We start from the raw sequence: 22,250 nt of genomic DNA, 5'->3' as shown, positions 1-22,250 counted from the left end.
GGACGTTCGAGCGGGTGGGTCTTTTTTAACAAGCGCTCCGCACTTTTTCCGGAAAAGGGACGCGGCGCCGGTGTGTGGATCTCATAGTTGATTTATGAAAATACCGTGTCTACGTGGAGCAAATTGGTATCGGGTATCAGGGATCCCCGCTGCGGTGTATAATTCAGCCATTAAGCCATTAAGTGGCGCAGCAGGCGCGTCAACGACGCAAGATGTCGCCGGGCCGTTGTCGCCATCCGTTTTCGGCGTTTCGCGACAGGAACCGGAACGCCACCGAAATTACCGTGCGGTCGAGAGTCCGGACTTTCCTCCGGAAAAGTGACTCCACGCTCAATCGCGGAGGAGCGGGTCGAATTGCGGAAAATTGCGGGATTTTCCAGACGCCTTAACGAGCCGCGTCGAGGTGGAGGAAAACGGCGAGATCGAGGAATTGCGGAGAGATTCCGCAGACTCGGAAGGCAATTCCCTGCGAGGTGGACGCGCCTAACTGCGTTCGGCGCGTCCACCTCGCGACGTCTCGAGTCCAGGACGACCCGGAGGGTCCTGGAGGGTCCTGTAGGACTCGGGGACGTCGTCCGCGTGGATAATTAGTATTCCGGAGGCGAGGCCAGGTCGGAGTCGCGAGGTCGTCGAGGGGAATACCGATGGGAAGCCACCGGGTGACACCGGATGACCGCCATATCGTTGCGAGGCGGTCCTTCCCTCGTTTAAGCGACATCACGCTTCATGTATTCCGCCTTAAGGGAGGGCGCGACGTTATCTCCCCCAGGATGCCGGGAGATCGCCCGTTACTCCACGGGGTCTTACCTCGGATTTCGGACTCCTTGATAAAAAGCCAGTAAAAAGTAAAAGACACGCACCGAGAGTAAAGATTAGTTGACCGAAACCTATATATATATCGTTGACATATATACTGTTGTCTGAATCATATCGTGAGAAAAAAAAAAATGTCACGGAACTAAACAATGATTTTCTTCATTCACGGAATAAATATCTGACGCCGACTGAACCTCAATAAATTCAATGTAATGTTTCTTCGGAATGACGACAATTCATTTAAATTCGTTCGAGTTAAATACTTACGCTTTGGATTAACAAAATATTTCCCCCGTTTCAATGAATTTTCTTCCTCGGAGTGTATCAAGTTGCAAGAGACGATTACGTCGTTGGGAAGAAAAATCATCTCGTAGATTTAAAGGAATTTTGTTTAACTTCGGTGACATTTCTTTGGACGTATTGGATAGCAGGATTTCGTTGTAGCAGGTTTCTTTGAGTCGAGCAGCTATTTTTATTCTCTCGTCGCGGTTCCCTTTTCCCGCCTTTCAGGGGACCCAGCATTTCCCGGGTCCGGCTTTTCCGAGGGAGCGGGTAATAAGGACTTTGCTTTTTCCCGTCCTCGCCGGGGTATCGCGTGTCCTCGAAGCCGATGCAGTGCGCGTTAATTAAAAATCCTTGTCCCATCCGGCAAGTTCCCGTGGCCGGACCGCGGAAACGCGACCGGCCTTTTTCTCGTCCGCTCCTCGCGATTCGGGTGTCACCGCCGCGGCGGGCAACTTTTCCTCTACGTGTCCCACGGGACCGGGAAAGTGCATCGCCGCGTCCCCTGGGAAGGGATTCCAGGGAGACCGCAAAAGCCCCCTACTCCAGGGGGAGCCGCAAAAAGGGAGTCTGAAAACCCCCGACCGTTTCCGTGGCCCTGGGCCAATCGTTCGCGACCGATTAATTTTAAGGAGGGAGCCACGAGGTTGGACCCTCCTGGAGGAAACCCTGGGAAAAAAAAAACTGCTCTACTCTACTACTCGGAAAAAATAAGACGCCGGCAGGAAATCTCCTAAGAGACGTCGGGGATTTTTTCTCCCAGCCGCGCGTCACGCAATTTCCGCCCTCGGAGGGCGACTCGGGAACAAAGGGGACAAGCGACCCCGAAAGGAAGGGAGGAGTCAGATAAGACCCGGAAGCGGATCCGACCGATAATCGGGCCCGGCACGAATCATCGGAATCGTTAACCCGGGGATCCAAAAGCGAGGAAATCACGGGATACCGCGATGCGGAGGCTCGGGGGGTAAGGTTCGGATACGCCTAGGAGGTAGTACATCAAAGCCGCCTATGATTAAACCGCCGGCTCCCTTTGTACCGGGATTAGCGGATTCCCTCGGCCACGAACTAACCATCCGGAGACAATAGATGCTACGTTGCTACAAATAGACCTCGCCGTTGCTCCGGTTTCGATCTCATTTTTAATATCCCGCCCGACCTCGCTCTCCCCTTTTTGTAATTCGGTCGCGCCTCCACGTGGGAGCCTCTCCACCGAGGAAATTAACCGCGAGGACGGTTTATCAAAATGAAACAGAAGAAAGAAAGTAAAATCTACAAATTCTTATCACCACTCCGGATATCGATGCATCGGATGACGGCTGGACTCGATCTGGAGATCGACGAGGGTGGCGGCATTCATCGGCCTCATTTTTAAAATCCCGCCCTCCCATCCGCGTTTCTAAATCAAATTCAAATCCCTCCGTCGAGGTAATTAACCTCGAGGTCAATTTATAAAAATGAAAGATAGAAAGAAAGAAAATTTTTTTTTTTAATTCTTATCCCGGTATTTCGGAGCATCCGACGATGGGTGGATTCGATCGATCGCTGGATCGATCGACGAGGGTGGCGACGGTTTCGATCCTGGCTCGGGCGGGCTTGCGAGGGTGGATAAACATTCGCCATAATTCACGTGTCGCGGGTACGGGCCATTCGGGGCGCAATTGGGGCTGTCCAGCGACGGAAAGGGGTTGTAGCTTGTCGGTGGAAGATTGGAAGCGTTGCCACGACCGACGTCGGTCGTTGGATACAGGGAGAGACGACGCGACCACAAAGGCGAGCGGCGTGTGAGTGCGCGTCCGCATCGCGAGCCGCGCTGTATTATTCTATAGAGGGTACAGAGAGGAGGGGGTCGCGTTATATACCGGTCGGTGCGTACTACGTGTACGTATTTTACCGGGCGCGGTATGCCGTATTACGACACGCCACCCCCGCTGGCGGAATTAATTTTCGCCCCCCGACATTTCTGTAACGTCACCCTCGCGAAACCGACGCCGGCCCAAAGCGCGTCACTTCCACCCCCGGCTCGAGTGTTTTGCACTTTCCGTCGCGGAAGACGTTCCGTCGTTTAAAGGGAGGCCAAACATCGGCGCCATTTTCCCGTATGTCGCGCGCCTAGGGATGCAAATTTCGAGGCAGAGGACTACCCCTCGGGGAGAAACCTCGGCGTCGAGGAACTCAGCCCCAATCAGGCGACTCTTGGCGAAACGATAGACGGCACGCCAAAAAAGGCGGTTTTTCGCAATCTCCCGGAACCTCCAGATGTACCGAACGTCAATTTGGAAACTACCCCCAAAAAGGAGATTTCGTCCCGGGGAGTTCGATCCGTCCTAGTCGATGGGACTTTCGCATCCTTTTTGCCTTTTTCAGGTTTTTCTGGATTTTTTCTCCCAAACGGAATCCTTGAATCGGCCAGGCGACGGGGTTGCAGTTTTTCCGCAACGCGGCGATACCGGGCGACGCGGCGTCCCGGGTGAAAAACGCGAACGCTTCGAAATTTAATAAACGTCATTTGGATGGGAGCGAACGCAGTTAATGCACTCCCGGGGCCGTGTGAAAAATCGCAGGGCGCGCATTGCCCGGACGTTTATCCCGCGATAAAAAGAGCGCGCCTCCCTCGTAACAAGATGCTCTCGTCACTTGGCCGTTAATCCCAGAGAACGAGTCTTCCATGGAGATTTTATCGAATTTGCATGCCCCCCCGGATTGGCTTTAGGGGCGAAATCGCAATTTCGTGCGGACAAACGGCACGCGAGAGAAGAGCGAACCTTTTCCGATCAGAAATTCCGCATCGATGGAATCACGAATCGGTCGAGGTATTAATTTCACCCCCGACGCGGTTCGCCCTGGGTGAAAAAAGGGAGGGAATCGGAAGAAATATGTAGGAGGCCGACGTTTCCGGGGAAAAGTCGATTCCGCCGGTCGGCAAGGCGGATTTAATTGCGTCTACCCTCGACTCGTTCGTCTCCTTCAACGTCGGGAGCACGCACGCATTTCGAAAACCCGGGGGAGGGTTAACTTCCTCGACGTCCGGTCGATCCATCGGATTTTTCCCCGCAAAATCTGACCCCCCCCGATCCCGTCATTTAGCGAAATAAACGAGTTACCGCCACCCCCCGGCAAATCGAATTGGGTTAAACCAGTTTAGAGGAAAGCCACCCTCTCTCAGGCTTCGCCTCGGCCCGAAGGAGCGTCTCCCCTTTAAATATCCCGAAAACCCGGAATTCCCCTCGTCGCCAAGTTCACTCTCGAGCCCTTTCGGCGTCCCTTTCAAGTGAGAAAAGGTTTCGAGGGGATCGTTGGCCTCGGCGTCACTTTTCTCGATCGACTCGTTATCGCGCCCGCTAATCGGGCCCTCTTCCGCCCTCTCGACGCGCTCCTCTCTTCCCGAGACTCCCCCCTTTTTTCGAGAAATTACTCCCCTCGACATCCGAGCCGTATAAAACTGCAAATACGCGGTTATTAACCCTCCCCGGTATTAATGGAACGGATCAAGTATCATCTGCAACGTTCGATAGGAGCGCGAGAGAGGGTGTTTCCATTTTGAAAATCGAACGTCCACGCCGCCCGACCTAATTAAAATGGCTCCCCATAAACTTCCCGGGGCTACTAGACAATTAGCGCCGTCTATAGCGCGGGGCCGTTAAAATCATTCGAAATTAATAAAACCCCGTGGGGTCCATTAAACCTGGAGATTAATTCCGCGGTTTGCGGGGCTTCACGCCGTTCAGATTCCGATAAAGAAACGTTTCCGACGCGCGGTGATTCCGATCGGCGGCCATCTTGGGACGGCCGCGATCCCGAGTGTCCCCGACTCCGGCCGATGATTGCCGACCGCGTGGCGTCCTTAGCAACGTAGCACATAACACGTGTAAGATGTCGAAACGGCTGTCACGGTGCGTCCTTTGGTAGGCATATGTCGAATCGCAAGTTTCGCTAGGATAATAGCGGCGTCGGTATTCCCAGACACGATTTCCTTGCACATTAACCGCGTTCACGGGCAGGGGTGGAGGGGGGTTAAGCGTAGCTCGCAAGGCACCGTCTCGGGGGTGCAATATCGCGCTAATCAGGGAAACCAACGAGAATCGCAAAAGGAGGGCCGCGCCAAGTTAGCGTTTAATTTGGAAAATTAAACCCCCGAGTGATAAGGGCCGATCCCGCGGTATCTCCGTCACGCGATACCGCCGCTCGTTAATTCCCCGCGAAACGCCCGTTAAACGGCCTCGATCTCGATTCCCATTTTTTGTTTCCCCTCCGCTGCGGGGAATCGCGAAAACCAGGACGGCAGTTTTTTTTTTCTCCGGCTCGGGAACGACGTTTGCCACATTTCGTACACGGTTCGCCGGTCGCCAGGCAGATTGATTACCCATTCTATCAATTTCGGGCGATATGCGCGCGCGATTCATAAGCGCGTGCTCGCGCGTGCCGGAACGGCAGTGCGGAGACGCGTCATTATTCATGGTACGTTTGCGGCCGACGTGCGAGTGACGTTGCGAAATAATGTCGGACACGAGAGAGAGCGTGTTCATAAAGTAAGTCAATTCAAGCCCGGTCGACTAAATCGCCGGCAAAGCGTCGCCCGGAGCGCGCGACCTTTACGCCCGAATCGAACGCGTCGGCTTTGATCATTTCGATCGATCGCCGTCAAAATCGAACGATGTCTTGCCCTCGGGGAGAGGGGACATTATTCCGACTGATCGCGTAAAAATCGAACGACATCATGATCACAAGGATAAAGGGTAAATAATTTCGACCGGTCGCGTAAAAATCGAACGGTGTCTTGCCCTCGTTGGGGTAAGAAAAATGATCTCGACCGGCCGCGTAAAAATCGAACGGAAATTTTTCCTCTCGGCGGAAGGAATGAGAAATCCCAGCTCGCGAGGCGTCGCGGACGACTTCCGGTCCCAGGCTTTTTCGGAATTAATTAAAGCACCCAGGGTGAATTGTGTGCCTTATGGGGTGTCCCCGGGAGGGAAAAACAAACGGTTGGTCTCTTTTCGTTTGTCGGCTCTCTAATGGGAGGGAGAAGGACGCGGCGAGTAAACGGAGAGCCGGAGACGTCGAACTCGTCGACTCGGATTAATCTCCGAATAGAAGTCTCTGAAACTTACTTTCGTGCGATTTTTCCGGGAGAAACGCGGCCCTTGGTTTTCCCGAGGGTCCCCGAACACGGAGTCGCAAATTCGGCGCGATTCCTCTTGGAGTGCCCCGGCAAATGAGGGATCCCCGCGGCGGAAACGCGAGAAAGAGCGGAAACGCTCCTACGGGGTAGAGTTTTGCGAGCCGAGAGATCGGGGACCCGGGCCCCGGGAGTGGCTAATGCATAAACAATGCACCGTTTATCCGCGCCGGGGATGCAATCCCAATGAATAATAAACTAGCCTGCAGACACGCGAATGGATAGACGCGGTCTGCTCGACGGAACGAAACCGGAGCGGCGAAGGGGAATCCGTCGGCGGAAAAAACCCCTCTTCTCACCTGCACCCCGTGGGCAGGTCCACATCGACGATTCGTTTAAAGCAGGATGTACACCGAAGACAGGGGGCGGGTACTCCGGTGCACCATCCACTTTGCTCCGGTGCACCAGACACGGATGCGACGGAGAGACGGGGCCCCGATTTAATGCCGCTTGGTTTCATTTCCAGACATTTTCGGATGGAATGAAACGCGGGGGGTTGTGCAAACTTGGGCGGGACGAGTCTGCCCGAGTCCCCTGTCAATATATGACAATGTTTATTAGATTTTAATTTCTACCTTCCCATGCTCGAGCCTCGGAAAGTGCGATTCACCGGTCTAGTACGTTAATTTACCCGGCGTTCATAAATCACGGGTCCAGGACCCGCAAGCGCACCCTCCATCGAGATTTCCCCCTTTGTACGGTCCAAACATATTTAATGATTTTTCCCCTGTCAGGTCACAAGATGAAATTAAAAGAAAAAAAGAGAGAGATTAACAAAAATCTATCGGATTTTAATCCGTTTACTCGCAGTGGCGCGCGCTCTTATACATACCGAAAGGGGAATCTAATTCCTCGCTCAACTTCGTTTACGGACTCTATCGGCCGGAATGGAAATACGCATCTGGGTCGGAAAAATTACCGGCCACGGCAATTGTTTCCCTCTATCCGCATCGAATAAAAAAAAATAAATAAAAATATACCCCGGCGAATTTGCATTCGCCGCTCCTCGCGGGGGGTGGGTCGCGATTAAAGGGGGCGGTTTCCGCGCTACTTCGATGCACCGGGGAAAATCTGATTGGGTGCAAATCAATCTCGTTTAAACGTCGAGCCGATCGATTTCCCCGCCCGGGGTTTCCGGCCCGAATGAAAACGATTAGCGCCGGAATGGGACGGAATATATATTAGGGGGTGGTCCTCTCTTCCGGGGGATTTTCTTGGCATGCGATCCTCAGGGAGGGGACAGAGAGCGGGATTTACTTCCGGAGAGAGATAGGGACCTCGACCCGTCTCGTTGGGGCCGATCCTCGCGGGGGGTCTCGCGATGCTTTCGACGCTACCGAGGAAATCGACGTCACCCTGAGTAATCCGGGGTCATTTTTAATGACCCGCTCGATCGGTTGCCAGTTTGCCAACGAGTTTCTCGGGGCTTCTTCCGGGTCCGGCCCGGGGATAGGTCGACCTCGACGTGGAATATTTCAGCGACTATCGGGGGCCCCGACCAAACTTCGCGGGGGGGCGCCGATTTTTCACCGTCGATACGCCGACCCGAGGAAGTCCGGCCACTTGTACACCGCGGCCCTGATAACTAGGTTATCGGCTACATATTTGCCCCCCACCCACCCCACTCTACCTCTCTCTTTCTCTGATAAAGTAGCATCCTCTAGTCTCGGGGAAACTCGGAGACCGCGGGCGCAATCTTCCTTTGACTTCCTCCCACGCGCAATTTCGACCGCGCGTTGTTATATCGCGGCCCCGTCTCCTTCCGCCGCATTTCCCGACTTTTTATTCCCCTTTATTTCGATTTTCAATTGGGGAGGGAATAGAAGAAAAAAGGGGGAAAAAAAAGGCGCAATTTCGCGCCGGGCGACGCTATCCATTCTCCGGGCGGAACATCGCGCGGCCGTATATAGGAGAGAAGTCGAATAGATTCCGCGGCGGGCGAGAGTGTATCGTTCCCAGGAAGTGCGTCCTCTCCTCTCCGGGGAAAATTGCATGTGTGAAAAATTCGATGACCTCCCTCCCTCCCTCAACCGCGTCCCCTCCACGCGGATCGATTCCGGGGGATGAAACCGGCACTACGGGGGTTAAGAGTGGGAAACTTCGTTACACCTTATCCCGCCCGGACGTTTCGCCCGTTTTATGTCCGGCCTGAAGGTCTACTCGCACTTTTCCTTTACACCTTGCACTTCCCCTTAAAATGCACCCTTACGACGAGACAACCTCCTGGAGCGAACGTTTCCTGCTCTTACGATTTTTCTACAATTAACGCCTCCCCGTGTTACGAGTCCGACCTGAGGTAAATATTTAAAGATAAGGGAAAATGGTTAATATTAAGATAGGACGGTGCCAGATTAAATCGCATGGCAAGGGGGTAATTCGTATCGATTTTTTCTACGTGATTATCGCAGCGAGTTAATGGAACGACTGGATCTTATCGCGAAAAAAGAATGAATTTGAAAGCCCCAATGTAGGTCCTGGAACCCGTGAAATTTCATTTTTTATAAAAAATTTCAAATTCATCTGTAAATAAATTTAAAATAAAAATTGAAATTTCATGGGTGTCAGGATCTTCCTCACAGCCTCCATATTCACATTGTTAAGTTTGATACGATTCGGTACACGCAGTTGGAAGAAAAGTTTCATAAACGAGACCTCTTTGACGCCATATTCACATCCCCTTAAATCGCACGGAAAGGGGTTAATTCGTATAGATTCTTTTTATTGACGAGTGCAACGATCGAAGGAGCGATTTTAAATATCGAGGACTGGGCTCGAACTCATCACGAGGAAATAAGCGGATCGAGCTCGTATACCGAGACATCGTTCCGTGCGGTTAAGGTAAATTTGATCCTATCGGATTCTCCCGGAGTACGTAAGTGAGCCCCGCTCAAAGCATGCCTGCAAGAGCAATAATGTAAATTCTGTTTGACGTTCGTGCCGCGGCTGCATCGCGTCTTCATAACTATTCCCGACGTCGAGCTAACGCGAAACGTCAGCCTTCCGAGGGCTGCCGCCCTTCCCGAGAGACTTTGGCAAAGGTGGTGTTTACTTGCCGACTTAGCTAAATGTTTATTGCGTTTAGGAGGGTGTCTCGTGTCGAACCCGTCGACCACTCTTCGAGAAGAGGGTAACGACGCTTGGAAGGTCTTCGGCGCGTCCTCGAGGCGGCTTCCTGGCGTCGCTCGAAAAAACTCGGGGAATTTTCCTCCTCTAGTTCCCCTGGTCGAATGAAAAATCCCGAAAGCTTGCCCCGAGAAGAAGGAAGAACGCCGGACATTTCGTTTTAAATTCGGACGATCCGCGCATATTCGAGGGTCGTGGGTGGACGTCGGCTCGACGTTCCGGCGCGGCGTTCCGACGCGTCTTCGTAATTATGCCCGACGTTGATCCCTGACGAGCTAATCCGAAACTTCAGAGTGGAGGATCTACCCTCGGAGCCCTCGGGACCCGCCAAAGGGATCGGCCGAATTATTATTTATTCTCCTGGGTTGAAAAAAAAAAAGAAGAGAAAAAGTGCCGCCCCTCTCGCGAGACGCAAAGCCCCGGAGTGATGCGTTCGCGCCACCGCGAAAACTCCCTGCACAGCCCCGACCGAAGCCGCCAGGGGCCCTAGGGGAATACCACCAGTTGCCAGCGGAAATTCCTCCTCGGTTTGTTCAAAGCCTCGCAGGCGGATCCGCCGGTCTCGCCTCCGGGAGACAGAGGATCCCGACTCGCGAAAATGGCGGCGCGTCGCAGGGGAAAAAAAAGGAGGAAAATGGTAAAAACTGCTTCGCTGCGTAAAACGTCACCTTGGAACTACCGAGGCGCCGATAAAGGGATCCCGCGGACCTCCGAGGGGGAAATAAAGCCACCAGGGGCGAGTCGGGTGGGAAAGTCGCGGCTCGTCCGCCGCGGTTCCCCGAACGACTCCGTTTCCCTTTCCCGTAAAATCGGCCATGCAAATTGTGCCGTGCGGCGATAACGATCGGCCGGGAACCCGGGAGAAATCGAGAGAGAGGGACCCCGAGGAGAAATGCACCCTTAAAGTCGGTTCCTACCCTGCCGGGAGTCCCGCGCCGGGGGACCGCACGCGGCAGGGGGGAGAAAAAAATCGCCTGCCGTTTACGGCAATGCAACTGCGCCCGGGTCAATTTGCCCCGGACATAAAACTTTTTACCTCCCTCGGATAAGTCCCGCTTGGAACTTACGTCCATACAAATGCTTTCCCGCGGCTCGGAGACCTAACCCGATAAAATATGGCGGAACGCTCATTGGAAAACGCGGTTAGGAGAAAAACGGCCTCGTCCTCCAAGGGGATGTTCATTTTGAAGATCATCGATCTTTAGTGCCCGTGGATTTTTAATCACGTGGATATCAGCTGAAGATCATTGGAAATCACAGAAACGGTGTCGTGGTTTTATGCCTGAACGTCCCTTGTTACCGAATCGCATTGTTGCTTATCACATTATATCAAAGGATTGGCCCTCTTCCCGAGAAAATCCGCGATCCGGATTTTTCGAGTCCGCCGGCGGAATCCCCCCTAATTCCTCGGACGACGCACGCCTCGGAAAATTCGGCAAATTCAAAGCGGAGAGTTCGCGGGGGGTGTCTTCCCCCGAGATTTACGGCCCCGGGCACCGTTTCGAGTCTCTCCCAAGGAACCCAGTACAGTGATTTATCGCTCAGCCTCGTTCGGGTACTCCTCGACAAAACCCCGGTTTTAACCGGCAATTCGGCCGTAAGAAAAACGCCCGACAGGGCGTAAAAACCGAAATTACTATGCAGGCTTGATTGCGCCCGGCTGTAATCCCACTTTTTTTTTCCGACATAGTTTCGCCGGTCGCCTCGCGAACCAGGAAGACGAAAGTGGACGACGAAAACGAGGCGACATAATTTTCATATATATGTACATTTTTTTTTCTAGCGATTTTTAAGTACGATTTCCACAATTTGAGACCAATCGCGAGGGGCGCTCTTTTACGCGACGATTGTCGACCGCTTTTTGAATCATCCCCGAAATTGGGGGAGAAATGTCGCAGCCGGTGAAACGGGCTAATTTAATAAACATTAACGAGAGAAATTCGGGGAACAGAAATTCCGAGCAAGAGACGACGCCATTTTCCCTTTTCTCTTGTCGCGATATTTCGGGATTATTTCGAAAATTCGAGGACAATCGGGAGGGGTGCTTTCCTACGCGACGGTTGCCGACCCCTTTTTGAATCATCCCCGAAATAGGGGGCGGAATGTCGCAGCCGGTGAAACGCAAACAGGGTAATTTAATAAACATTAACGAGAGAAATTCGGGGGGACAGATATTCCGAGCAGGAGGCGACGCGACTATCCATGGGAGCGAGCGTAAAAAGCTAAATATCTCGTCCCTCTCGCAACCTTTCTCTCCCTCTCTCTCTGCCTCCCATTTTCCCCTATACTTTATTCATTAAAGTGCAGTTTCAAAAGGCTTGCATGAATAAGTTACTTTTTCGACAAAAGCGGCTCGTCTACAACGGCGCGTCGTTGAATCGTCATCCCTAAAAGAGTCGCGGAGCCCCTCTAATTTTTTTCATTTTTTTTCCCAGGCCTACGGCATTCAAAGGGCGGGGGGATTTTTTTCGAGAATGGCAACAATACTTACTCGTAGAACACCAAACGCATTTACAGGAGGGCTCAGGCTTTATCCCGGGAGAGGTGCGAAATTGAACGAGCCCGCCTACGTAATGAAACGTTTGAAGAGGAGAGGGTTGCGAATTTTTCTTCTCATCTTTTTTTCCCTTTCTGAGAGGGAAGGCGGGCTTCGATGGACGTTTTCGGAGGAGGTCGAGGTCTCGAGAGAGACCCTGAGGAGGTGTCCACGTAACGACTACCCGTTAATCAAGACGGGGGCAGAAATTGGGGCAGAGAGACAAGACGCAGCCCCGGGGGCGGAGGGTTGCAAAGGGTCCGGAAAGGCGACCGTGTACTTAAAGCGGACTTCCTCGGCCGAGAGACTCAACACCGGCCTGGCTTTTCGGCCCGACTTTTGCGGGCTTATCGGCTAATTGAATTCCCGAAGTTGTTCGATGCTCCTCAATCGATCTGTTCTCTAGGGGTTTCGGCGACGGTTCCGGTGGCGGCCCTCCAGGCCCTCGACTTTAAACATGCGCGATCTCGGATGCAAAGTCGCTCGCCGGGATTTTTTTCTGCGGCCCGAATGGGGTGAGTTTTCCGCGAGAGGGAAGAGAAAACGGGGGTGGGGACAGGGAAAAAAAAATGAAAAACATAGCGCCCTTATTTCCCTCCCGGTGCGGAGGGCGCGAGCGAGTTGCGGCGGTCACTCCTTTCTCCTCCACCTCTTTCTCCTTCTATTTATCACCGAGTTCGCCTCCCCCCCGACACGGATATTGCCACCCAACTTTTCTTTGACATCCGCCCCCCGTTACCCTCCTCCCTCCCGAATTATACGCCGAGGTGACGAGCGCCTCCGGTTGACCTCCCCTCGCATATTGCGCGGGTACAATGCGGTATTCCGGGGTACAATGCGGAATATCAATAGTTTCCTCCGCATCCCGCCCCGTGCGAATACGATCGCCGGTGGGAATTATCGAAAGTGCCCCCCTACCCCGAGTACAAGGGGAGGAATCGTCACCGGAGAAATTAAAGATAACACCGTCGTCCAGCTTATCGGGGCCGGCTCTCGTGCATTATGCATCGATTCGGGTATCGCCTAGCGGTTTTCTTTGAAAACGCCGCCGGCCCTGTTCCCTCCCCGTATCCTTTTTACCCTTCTTTCTCTTTCTTTTTTTTTTTCTCTCTTCCATTTCCAGATTATACGGCGCGATGAGCGCCTCCAGCTGACCCCGATACGAGAATGTTTATTCGACGTCGGCGCGGCGCGGATAAAATGAAACGATAACTTCCGCCCGACGGAATGGCGGAAAAGGCGCGCGGCCCGGCCGCGCAATAAACGCTGAATTGCGGCCCGATAGGGGGAGCGATTATCGCCGAAGACCCTCGATCGCTCTTCCGGTCCGATGCGAGCTACGAATTGATTTTGACTCTCCCGAATTTCGGGATCCAGGGGGTGTGAAAAAAAAAAAGAAAAAAAAATCGCGGAAGGTCCAGCGTCTCGCGGCTTCCTCTGGCCTGGATTCAACCCTTTCCTTCGGGCGTAATTTATGCGGACGTCTCTGGCCCTCCGGGGGGGAGGCTGATAAATCAGCTCGAGGGAAGCAACGATTCCGGCTCCTTTTTCCTCTTCTCTGTCCCGAATGCCCCCTCGAAGTAGCTCACGCGCCTCCTTTTTCCGCTTGTTATTCGACCGCTTCTCCGGTGCGGCCGGGCTTTGGCGGGATCGTGAGATCGCGAGATTGTGAAATTGTTATATCGGGAAATCGCGAAATTGCGATTTTCCTTCTGTCTACTTCTCCTGTTTCTGTGCGTCGAAGCTGTCCCGGGACTCGTTCGATACGTGTCCCGTTCGGAAGGTTCGACCCCCCGCGAAGGGAGGCTCTCCGTGCTCGGGGACGCGTGATCCTTATACTTTGCGCCGTCCGCTCTCCCGGCAAAGAAGTACTAATTAAAACTTTCCGAATTACGCGGTCCCGAAGTTGGCAAGCCGCGGATTACGTAGTTGGTTAAACGGCCGATCGATTCGAGTCGTCGTACCGCCGCGCGAAAGACGCGCCTCCGCGGAAGTCGGCGATTTTTCCACGTTTTTCCTCCTTCTTCTTGATTTTTTCTCTTCTTTTCTCTCCCGCGAGACTGGGAGAGGAACGCAGCCTGGACCAAGCGAAGTCCTATCGACGAATCCCAGCTGGGCATTCCCACGGGAACCAATTCCACCCGAATTTCGGACCGCGGCCATGTGGGGCGGCGTGGGAATGCATTTTCCTAGGAATTCCGCGGGTATTCCGCTCGGCCGCGTTTTCATTAAATCCACCTTCCGACCGCTTAGCAATTTTATCCCCCTTTTTCCTCCCCCGATCCATCCCGCCGAGAGACTCGCTCGGACCCTTCGAGGAAGACGTCCCGTGCGGATTTCACGAACTCACCCCGTAGCGGTTTATTTCTATTCCGCAAGGTCTAGGGTGGGCGAGGGGTCGACGTAATCCCGTTTAGGGGGAAAGTCGAAGCGATCGTTTACTCCGCTCGGGATATCCCGGAGTGCGTAATCGTAACGCGACGCTCAAAGACGCGCTCGGCCGTTGCGTTATCGCCGCAATTCCGCGGCGACGTCCGCGCCCGAGGGTCGGGATATCCCGGGCAATGTGCGAGAGCGACATCGGAGACTTTATGTCGAGAGCGCAGAGCGAATCGATCGTTCGTAGAAGGAACCAGCCCGGTCGGGTCCATTGCACCCCCGTCTACGGGGTAGGTCGAGGAAAAAGCAAACGACCTCGCATATGGCCGTTGTTGGTTTCTTTTACGGACCCCTCGCGATTTCTTCCGTACCTTCGAGGGAGGGAAAAAGAGCCGCGACGTCGCACCCGGTGCCGAAAGGGGATGCGCGAATTTTTTATCCCAGCCGTTTTCCGCTATCCGGCCGGTGACGGAATCCGTCCGGCGAGAGGGAGGAAATCGCATCGGCGCTCCTCGGGATAAGTAGAGGGGCCGGTGAAATGGGAAAAATGGGGTTAATTCCGCGCTCGTTTCGAAATTTGACAAACGCGGGGGTGGGCTTCCCGTGGCGGGCCGTAATTCCGCGTCGGACGGCCAACCATTGGCGGGTCGTCCCGAAAAGGGCTTTTTTTTTTTTTTCGTTCGAGAGGACGTAATCGCAGACGGAAATTTTCCCTTCCTGCGCCGAGGTTTCCCACCGCGGGGGTGGGACCGGCCGGCCAATTTCCCGCGCAGTTACAGCCCGAAATAGGAAGCCTGCTCATGAAAGCTGGAATTATTCCCCGGGGACTAATCCTCGGCCTCGGAATCGTCGAAGGACACCCGACAGGGAAATTAGACCCTAAACTTTCCGGCGCGTTCGATCTAGCCGGCTCCTTTGTGCCCTTCCGTTCCCATTTCCCTGACTTTCCCGGCATTAACGAACGCCGGCCCGAAAGAGTCGGTCGTTAATGGAGCTCGTAAGAATTTTCGGACAGCCGTAACAACGGACGGTTCCCCTCCCGGGGGAACTGGATTCCCGGGTAAATCCCTTGGGTTTTCATCCGACCCCTCCCCGAAAAGGCCTCATCTTTATGTTGACCATTATCAGCTGCGGCTTTTTTCTTCCCTTTCTTTCGCGGGAATTTAATCTCGTAAACTATCAGGGGGGCTTACGGAAACGCCGCGGAAAAAAAAAAGAAAGAATTCTCCCTCTCCCCCTGCTTTTCAGAAATCTCCCCCGTCCAGGGGCTCGTTCCGAGTTATCTTTCCCCGGTTTTCCATTTTTCCTTTTTCCCCATTTCACGGAGGCGCGGACGAAAAGCCGCGTCGCGGCATAATTCACCTGGTAAGAACGTCGAGGGGGCACGGGGGAGACCCGACGGGATTATAACGAATCGATGGGGCGGAATAACTGGGGTAAACGTTTGATTATCCTAATAGGGGAGGGAGGAGAGCGCCGGGGGATGGAGGGTGCTCATGATATCCGGAGCCTACCGTGAAATTAATGCGCTCATTCAAAAGCGAGATTCACCTCGCGAGCCCGTGTAAAGCGCATCGCACGAGATCGCGATAAACCCCGTTAAACAATCGACCAACCCCCTGCGCCAGCAAAGGGGTGGAAACGAATATCGAAGGGCACTCGACCGCTCCGCGTTAAATCCCCCGCACCCGTTCGAACGCGGATCCCGGACCGTGGAAAAATGTCCGCGGTCCGGGTCCGAAGCTCGGAAAATTCCAGAAAATTTCTTCTAAGCGTTCGATTAGGGCGACCAAGGGAAGAGGGCAAAGTGGCGCCTCCCGGGGGCCTCCAGGGTGCTCGAGGCCGGCGAGACGCGTCGCCGTTGACGCTGTCATTAAATTCTCCCGTCCTCTTGACTTCATCGCTTGCGCTTTTTTCCTCCCACCCCGCCCCCTCGGGGTAGTTCTTGCGGCAATTCGTCAGACCGTCGGCTCGTCCCAGGACGAGGGAACGTCGAACCGGCGACGTTTTAAGCTCATCTCGCGCGGTCTCGGGAAAGCGCCAATAAATCACGGGGCAAAGCCCCCGCCGAGTGCCGGGAGCTTTCGGCAAGCTTTCCGGGAGCTTTCGGGAAGCACTGCGGTGTGTTTGCAGTTTAAATGCGTTTCCCCGGGGGAAAAATTGAAATAACTCCCCGAGGAGTCGCGATAACGGCCCTGCGGATGGGCAGACGCGGTCGAGTATCGAGCGGTATCGAGCGGATTTACGAGACGGTTTGCCCGGAATTCTGGGAGGTCCTCCCGGGAGAATTTTCGGAATGCCCTGAATTTTGGGGAAGGTGACTAAGTCCTGGTGTCAGGAGCGACTAAACGCCCCGGCTAAATGGTGTCGGTGACGCAGAACGTTTCACTTAACGTCGAATCTCGCGGTAAAGCACCCCTAATTAACGTCTACGGAGTTACCCGCTGGCTGGGGCGAGTAGCGGGCCCTGTAGCTGTCTAAATACCTACCGGGGTGCGTACTCGTCACGAAGTTCCCCGACTTGACGGAGAGACCTCCGCTCTGTCATTTTCCGAGGGCCTCGGCCCTGCCTTTCCGAGGTTCCCTCCTAGGGCCTCATCCTCTGCGCGCTGAGAGCGGATCCCGACCGGACCCTGATATCCGCTATCGAGAGGGTTAAATTTTCCGCGACCCCTCAAAAGTACGGGAGAAAACATTCGCATGAGTGACAGGAGGACTTTACAGGAGATATCGGAGGTATCACGCGCGACGAAATAATTGGGCCAAGGAAAGGGGGGCGCCCTCCTTAAATCTCGACTTCCCCGTGGGTGCTGATCCCGCGGGAAATTCCGTTGGCGAGCATAACGCCCCCGTATGTAAACGGCACTTATCTCGGTCCCGGGTGGTAAAATAATAGCCCGTTACCATTACGAGTGGGGCATTCCGCAGCGCGTTTCCCGCCGCGTTCGCAAACCCGCCGGGCCGTTAGGTGCGAGAACTTTTATCTCGACACCCGAGAGCCGTGTCGTGACACGATAATAGGAGTTAACGCCACCCTGCCTTACTCGATTACCGGATAAACGGTTCCTGGCGCGATCATCCGGGAACCGCGATCGTCTCGATGGACCGAGACGGCGGAAGATCCTCCGATGGGGAGAGTCAAAGTCGGCGCGAAAATGCCAGTTTCGTTCCCGGGGGGTGGAAACGAGGTGGGGAAAAAATGGGGAAAAAAAGGAAAATCGGTCCTGGGGGTGGTGGGGATGGAAAAGCGTTTCGTCGCCCTTTCCCGGCCCAGGGATGGGCGTCCCATTAAACCGGGATACTGTGGTATCGATCTTCGACGCGTCATAATTGTAACACGGGACCCCTCGCCTAGATGTGACGGGGCGTCGGGGCGGCCCCGGTGGCAGACAATGGGACGGGTGATGGGGGGACGACGAGGGCTCGTGGATGGGACGGATGAACCGCTGTCGCGAAACGATGGACAGGACGAGTACCGGGGTCTAACGACGTCGCCTCTCTCTCGCACCCAGGGCGGGACGCCTCGCTCCGTCCTCCTCCGCGTCATTTTTTCATCCCCCGAACCCGTCGCGTCATTTTCTTCTCCCCCTTTCCTCGCACGCCTCGACTCTTTATCCTCGCCCCTGATCCCGGGGACCCCCCAGGACCACCCGGGACCCCCAGGGGGAGGAAAGAACGGGCGCATCTCCTCGAATTTGCAACATGTAAAAGATACCGCCCCGCGGTTAAGGGCCGAGATTAGCTCCGACCGAACCCCGGTAACTTTAGCCGGTTTACGGTTTAGCTAAACAGGGCTTAAGGGCGGCTTACTTGTCGGGGAATTTATCGCCGAAATAGCCCCCCGGGGGTGTCCTCGGTAAGCCGTGTGGGCCCTCGCGAATTAATTCCGCGGCCCACGTCTTTCCCTTCCGGGAGTCAGTCGTGCCGGAGAAATTTCTTCGAGGAAATCCTGGAGGATGATCCGCGGCGCGCGCGAGTCTCCCGGAAATTCGACGAGGGGTGGATACTCGAGGATCCGCAAGATGGGCGCACTGGTCCGGATCGCGACCACCCCCGGTATTTAGGGCGGAAGCGGGGAATTTCTGTAGTTTCCGCACAGTTTATATGCAGTTCCGCGGCTCGGCAGCTCTCGGTCCACTCGGATAACTTTGGTCAAGATTGCGAACTTACCGGCACCTCTGGCGGTGGGGGAGGCCGAGGGATCCGCACGCAGGAAATGCGTCCCGCCGACCAGCACCAGGACTATCTGGCACAGCTTCGCGTCGATCATCCTTACTCTTCCATAGTAGGTCCTGGAACCAGCCAACGGGGAAAAAGTCTCGTCAGTTCGAGGTCTCTTAGCCACGCGTTTCGGTCGTCCCTAGGGGAGGAGGCAAAGGGGCGAGATTTCACTAGAAACCCGAAGGATCCTCCGCGTTTCCGCGAGGGGACCCGGGCCCGGTTATCGGCTACCCCGGGGAAAAAAAATCCGCCAAAACCCCGGCGGGGTGCTCGGAATGCTCGGGCCGTCCTCGGACAATCGAGGGGAGGGGGAGGGCGGGATAAATCCGCGCGGAAAACTCGGCGGAAACGTCGGCCCCCTTTTCCGATGAGATTTCCCGCTCCGCTTCCGGGTCGTTCCTCGGGGGTTGAAATGGCGAACACGTAGCAGCCCCGAGACACACATCGAAGGGGGATCAGCACCCCGCCGGGGGAAAGGTCGGGGGCAAGCTTAATATCTTGGAGGAAGGTCCCGGGACGCGGCAATCCGGAAACTTTCTCATAAGTTAACGGGGAGGGGGTCGAATGCCCCACGCGACCCCCGGCTGACCGTCCCCTCCCCCTTTCAACCCCCCCCCCGGCGGTTATTACGTGCGGCCGACCTCCTTAAACGCGATCGCCTTATTGCAAACGGCCCTCTAAACCCTCCGAGCGGTGTCCTCCCTTATCGCGCATCCGCCGTTTTCCGCAGCCGCGAGGGCGGCCTCGGGCCCTCGATAAGGAAGGCCTTGTTTTTCCGCACCCTTGGCCCTCGATTTTCGGTCCTTCAACCCCCAGGTCGCCGAAAATCCGGCGGACCTCCCCTTCCTCGTCGGAAAACGTAAGCCCGACTGCATGCGGAATCCGGGCGACGTCGAAATCGGATCTATTTTAAGAGTCTCGAAATTTGCATGCCGCTCCGTGCCGGCTGGGGGTGGATCTCCGGGGGTGAGGTTAAACGCGCTCCGCGAACTAGGTGAGAGGGAATAAGACCTCGGCTGAACTTTATTTCAATTGAAATTAATAAAACGAGGCCGCCCCCAGGAATAACTCCAAAAAAGAGCCGGTAAGGGTAACACAAAACGCCGTGATCTATATCCAGCTCCGAGGCCCTTCGCGAGCGACCCGCCCGCTCTCGTCTTCCTTCTTTACTTATTCCCCTTTCTTCGCCTTCTTTCCCACTTCTGCACAGTCGTTAAATCTCCTGGACGTTACGGACCCAGAAGGAAGACGTTGAATTTCTCTCTTTCTCCCCCATGGTAACTTTAATGGCATGCATATGTCTCGAATACCGCCGTTTCTCTCCCGTGCTTCCCCTCCGGGTTGATTTTTAATGACTTTTCTTCCCCGTTAGCCAAGTCGGGAAATTCACCGACTTTTTCCTTTCCCTCGTCTTTTCCCGCGCGAGTCCGCAATTCGCCCATTTACTCTCCCTCTCTTTCGTCATTTTCCTCCACTTTTCCTATCGCTCCACCTTTCCTCCCTTTCGCGAATCAAGGCGCGCCTGGGGAACTCTTCGCCAAATACCTTTCGAGGCCGCGTCTCTCTTTGTCGGAACCTTTATACCCAGGCGGAATTTAATGCGTTCTTCTCTCTCTCTTTTTCTATGTGTATCTCCCACAGGGGTGGAATTTACTCTCGGCTCCATTCCCGGCCATTCGTTACGCCGCGCCGGGATTGAGGGGTAGAAAATAACGCGGACGCGTTTCTAGCCCCTGACGAGACCCTTGAAGTGTTAATTTCCTCTCGGCGCCTAAGGGCGAGAATATATGCTCCCTTATCGGGGCGCGGCATATTAATTTTCGATAAATCAACCCTCGGTCCACAGCCACTAACCAGGCCCGATACCGTTCCCCTATCTCCTCTTTTCGACATTTATCACACAGTCGAGCCGTCCCCCGATTAAGCCCCTCTATCGGTACCTCGTCCCTTTGAGGGATGAAACTTGCCGCATCGAGGTTGCCCGTTAATTACACACTTTTGGCCTGGGGAATAGACGGAAATTCCTGCAAATCGACGCAAGAGACTTTAAATCTTGACGGTTAAAAAAATTAAAATAAAAATAATGACACGACGCGTAAGTCGGGGGTGACATACCTTAACAAAGGTAACCAAGTATCATATCATAATTTCATTATTTTCCCTGATTGCTGTATATATTTTGTACACGCTACAAAGTCTTACCCCATTCCGCGGGAAATATTTGGAACCTCCCTTTCGATGCGTTTCCTCATTCCGGAGACTTTGCTGCCAATTAAAAATACCGGGAAGGGCTAATGGCCGAGGAAAGGGAGGACTGCTCAAAATGGGCAAGGAAGCTCGTGGTAACGTAGGTCCGGAGGGGCGACACCGAAATTGCCCGAAAATTGTTGGGCAAAATTATGTTATGTAATTTCTGGCCGACCCCGTTCGCGAAATAAGGCAACAGCCTGCCCGGGCATGTTTAGAAGAGGAACGAAATTAGTAATTGCCTCTGGATTTAGCGTCGGTACGGGAAAGGTCCTCGGGGATTTTCATTCGACCCTCCCCCTGGACGGGATTCGCGGTCTGGTCCATTTGACGGGAAATTTACGCGAGGTTCGCTCCACTTGGCGGAGCCCTCGTATCCGAAGATCTTTAAGTGCGATGCACTCGCCAGTAATTGGGGGAGCGATTACCTTCAATTAGAGCCTCCCCCCGCAAAGGATAAGGAACGGCCGGGGACATTTTTGCCCGAGTCGTCCGGGGCGACCGAAACGAATTTGGCGCGGAAATCCGGCTTGTCAACGACGCGGAGAGAGAGAGAAAGAAACTCGAGGGAGGGTTTCAAAAATTCCCTATTTTTCCGAATTCCCATTATTGGCCATTTCCACGGAGGGGGGCGAATCCTTCGTCCTCCGTCCCCGCTTTTTTCCGGGCGGAAGGGTCGCGACGTCTCGGGCGCTCGCGGAAACTTTTCCGTCTACGGAGGCGAGAAAAGCCGGCCGCCTCCTCTTTGCCGGCCAAACTCCCCGATCTTTATTCATTAAAGTGCATTACTTGGGAACTTCTAAGCGGACCCGTTGTCGGGAATCGGGTGGAGTGATCTCGCCGGGTCGGAACTTCGAAACGTATTCCGAAATTTCTCTTGCACCGGCACGGCCGCTCGAGTTAGACCGGACACCGGAAGGAATAACCGAGGTAGTCTAACCCGTGGCCTTCCGGGGGTATTTTTCTTTTTATCCCAAGGCAGAGCTTCGACGTCCACTTTATGGGAACCGAGGAGGGCCACGATGAGCATCGTACACTGAGGAAAAAAATTATTTGACAAAAAATTATATATACATATATAGTCGCCTGAAGCGCACACAATTGCAAGAAACAATTATTTTGCCAAGAAGAATGATTATACCGTTGATTTAATTTTCTCTGCTCGATCTGGCATTTCTTTGGCCGTATTCGATCGCAGGATTTTTTTGAAATATGAGAATTTCATTGAGTGGACCAATTTCTTTTTTTCTCTCGGTGTAAGTTCCGGTGTCTCGGGAAACGTGTAAAAATGGCGTCCACGGTTTCCAATCGCCTCAAACGCGGGTATTTGGTCGAGGGGGATGTTTATCCGGATACTCGGGGCTCCAATAACGGCGTTTCTTGACCCACCGTGTACCACTTTATTCCGATCGATCGCGTCGTTTACGTGGAGGAGCTCCGGGTCGACCGGGACTCGGCGCGGCCGGGACGGAA

General features: G+C 54.2%; 1 protein-coding gene across 1 annotated transcript in view; it reads right to left on the bottom strand.

Moving 5' to 3' along the window:
- LOC105698806 (lachesin) overlaps positions 1–18,579 on the bottom strand; it is a 44,304-nt gene extending 25,725 nt beyond the window's left edge. The window contains exon 1 of the mRNA XM_012423377.1: positions 18,480–18,579. Coding sequence (XP_012278800.1) covers positions 18,480–18,579 — 100 coding nt within the window. The remainder of the gene's footprint in view (positions 1–18,479) is intronic.
- Between the last annotated feature and the right edge of the window lie 3,671 nt (positions 18,580–22,250).

This window comes from Orussus abietinus, unplaced genomic scaffold (genome assembly GCF_000612105.2).
Source record: "Orussus abietinus isolate OABI.00-Male unplaced genomic scaffold, Oabi_2.0 scaffold12, whole genome shotgun sequence".
NCBI classification, from domain to species: domain Eukaryota; kingdom Metazoa; phylum Arthropoda; class Insecta; order Hymenoptera; family Orussidae; genus Orussus; species Orussus abietinus.
The sequence above is the reverse complement of the archived record's forward strand: the minus strand, read 5'-3'. Positions and strand labels throughout refer to the sequence as shown.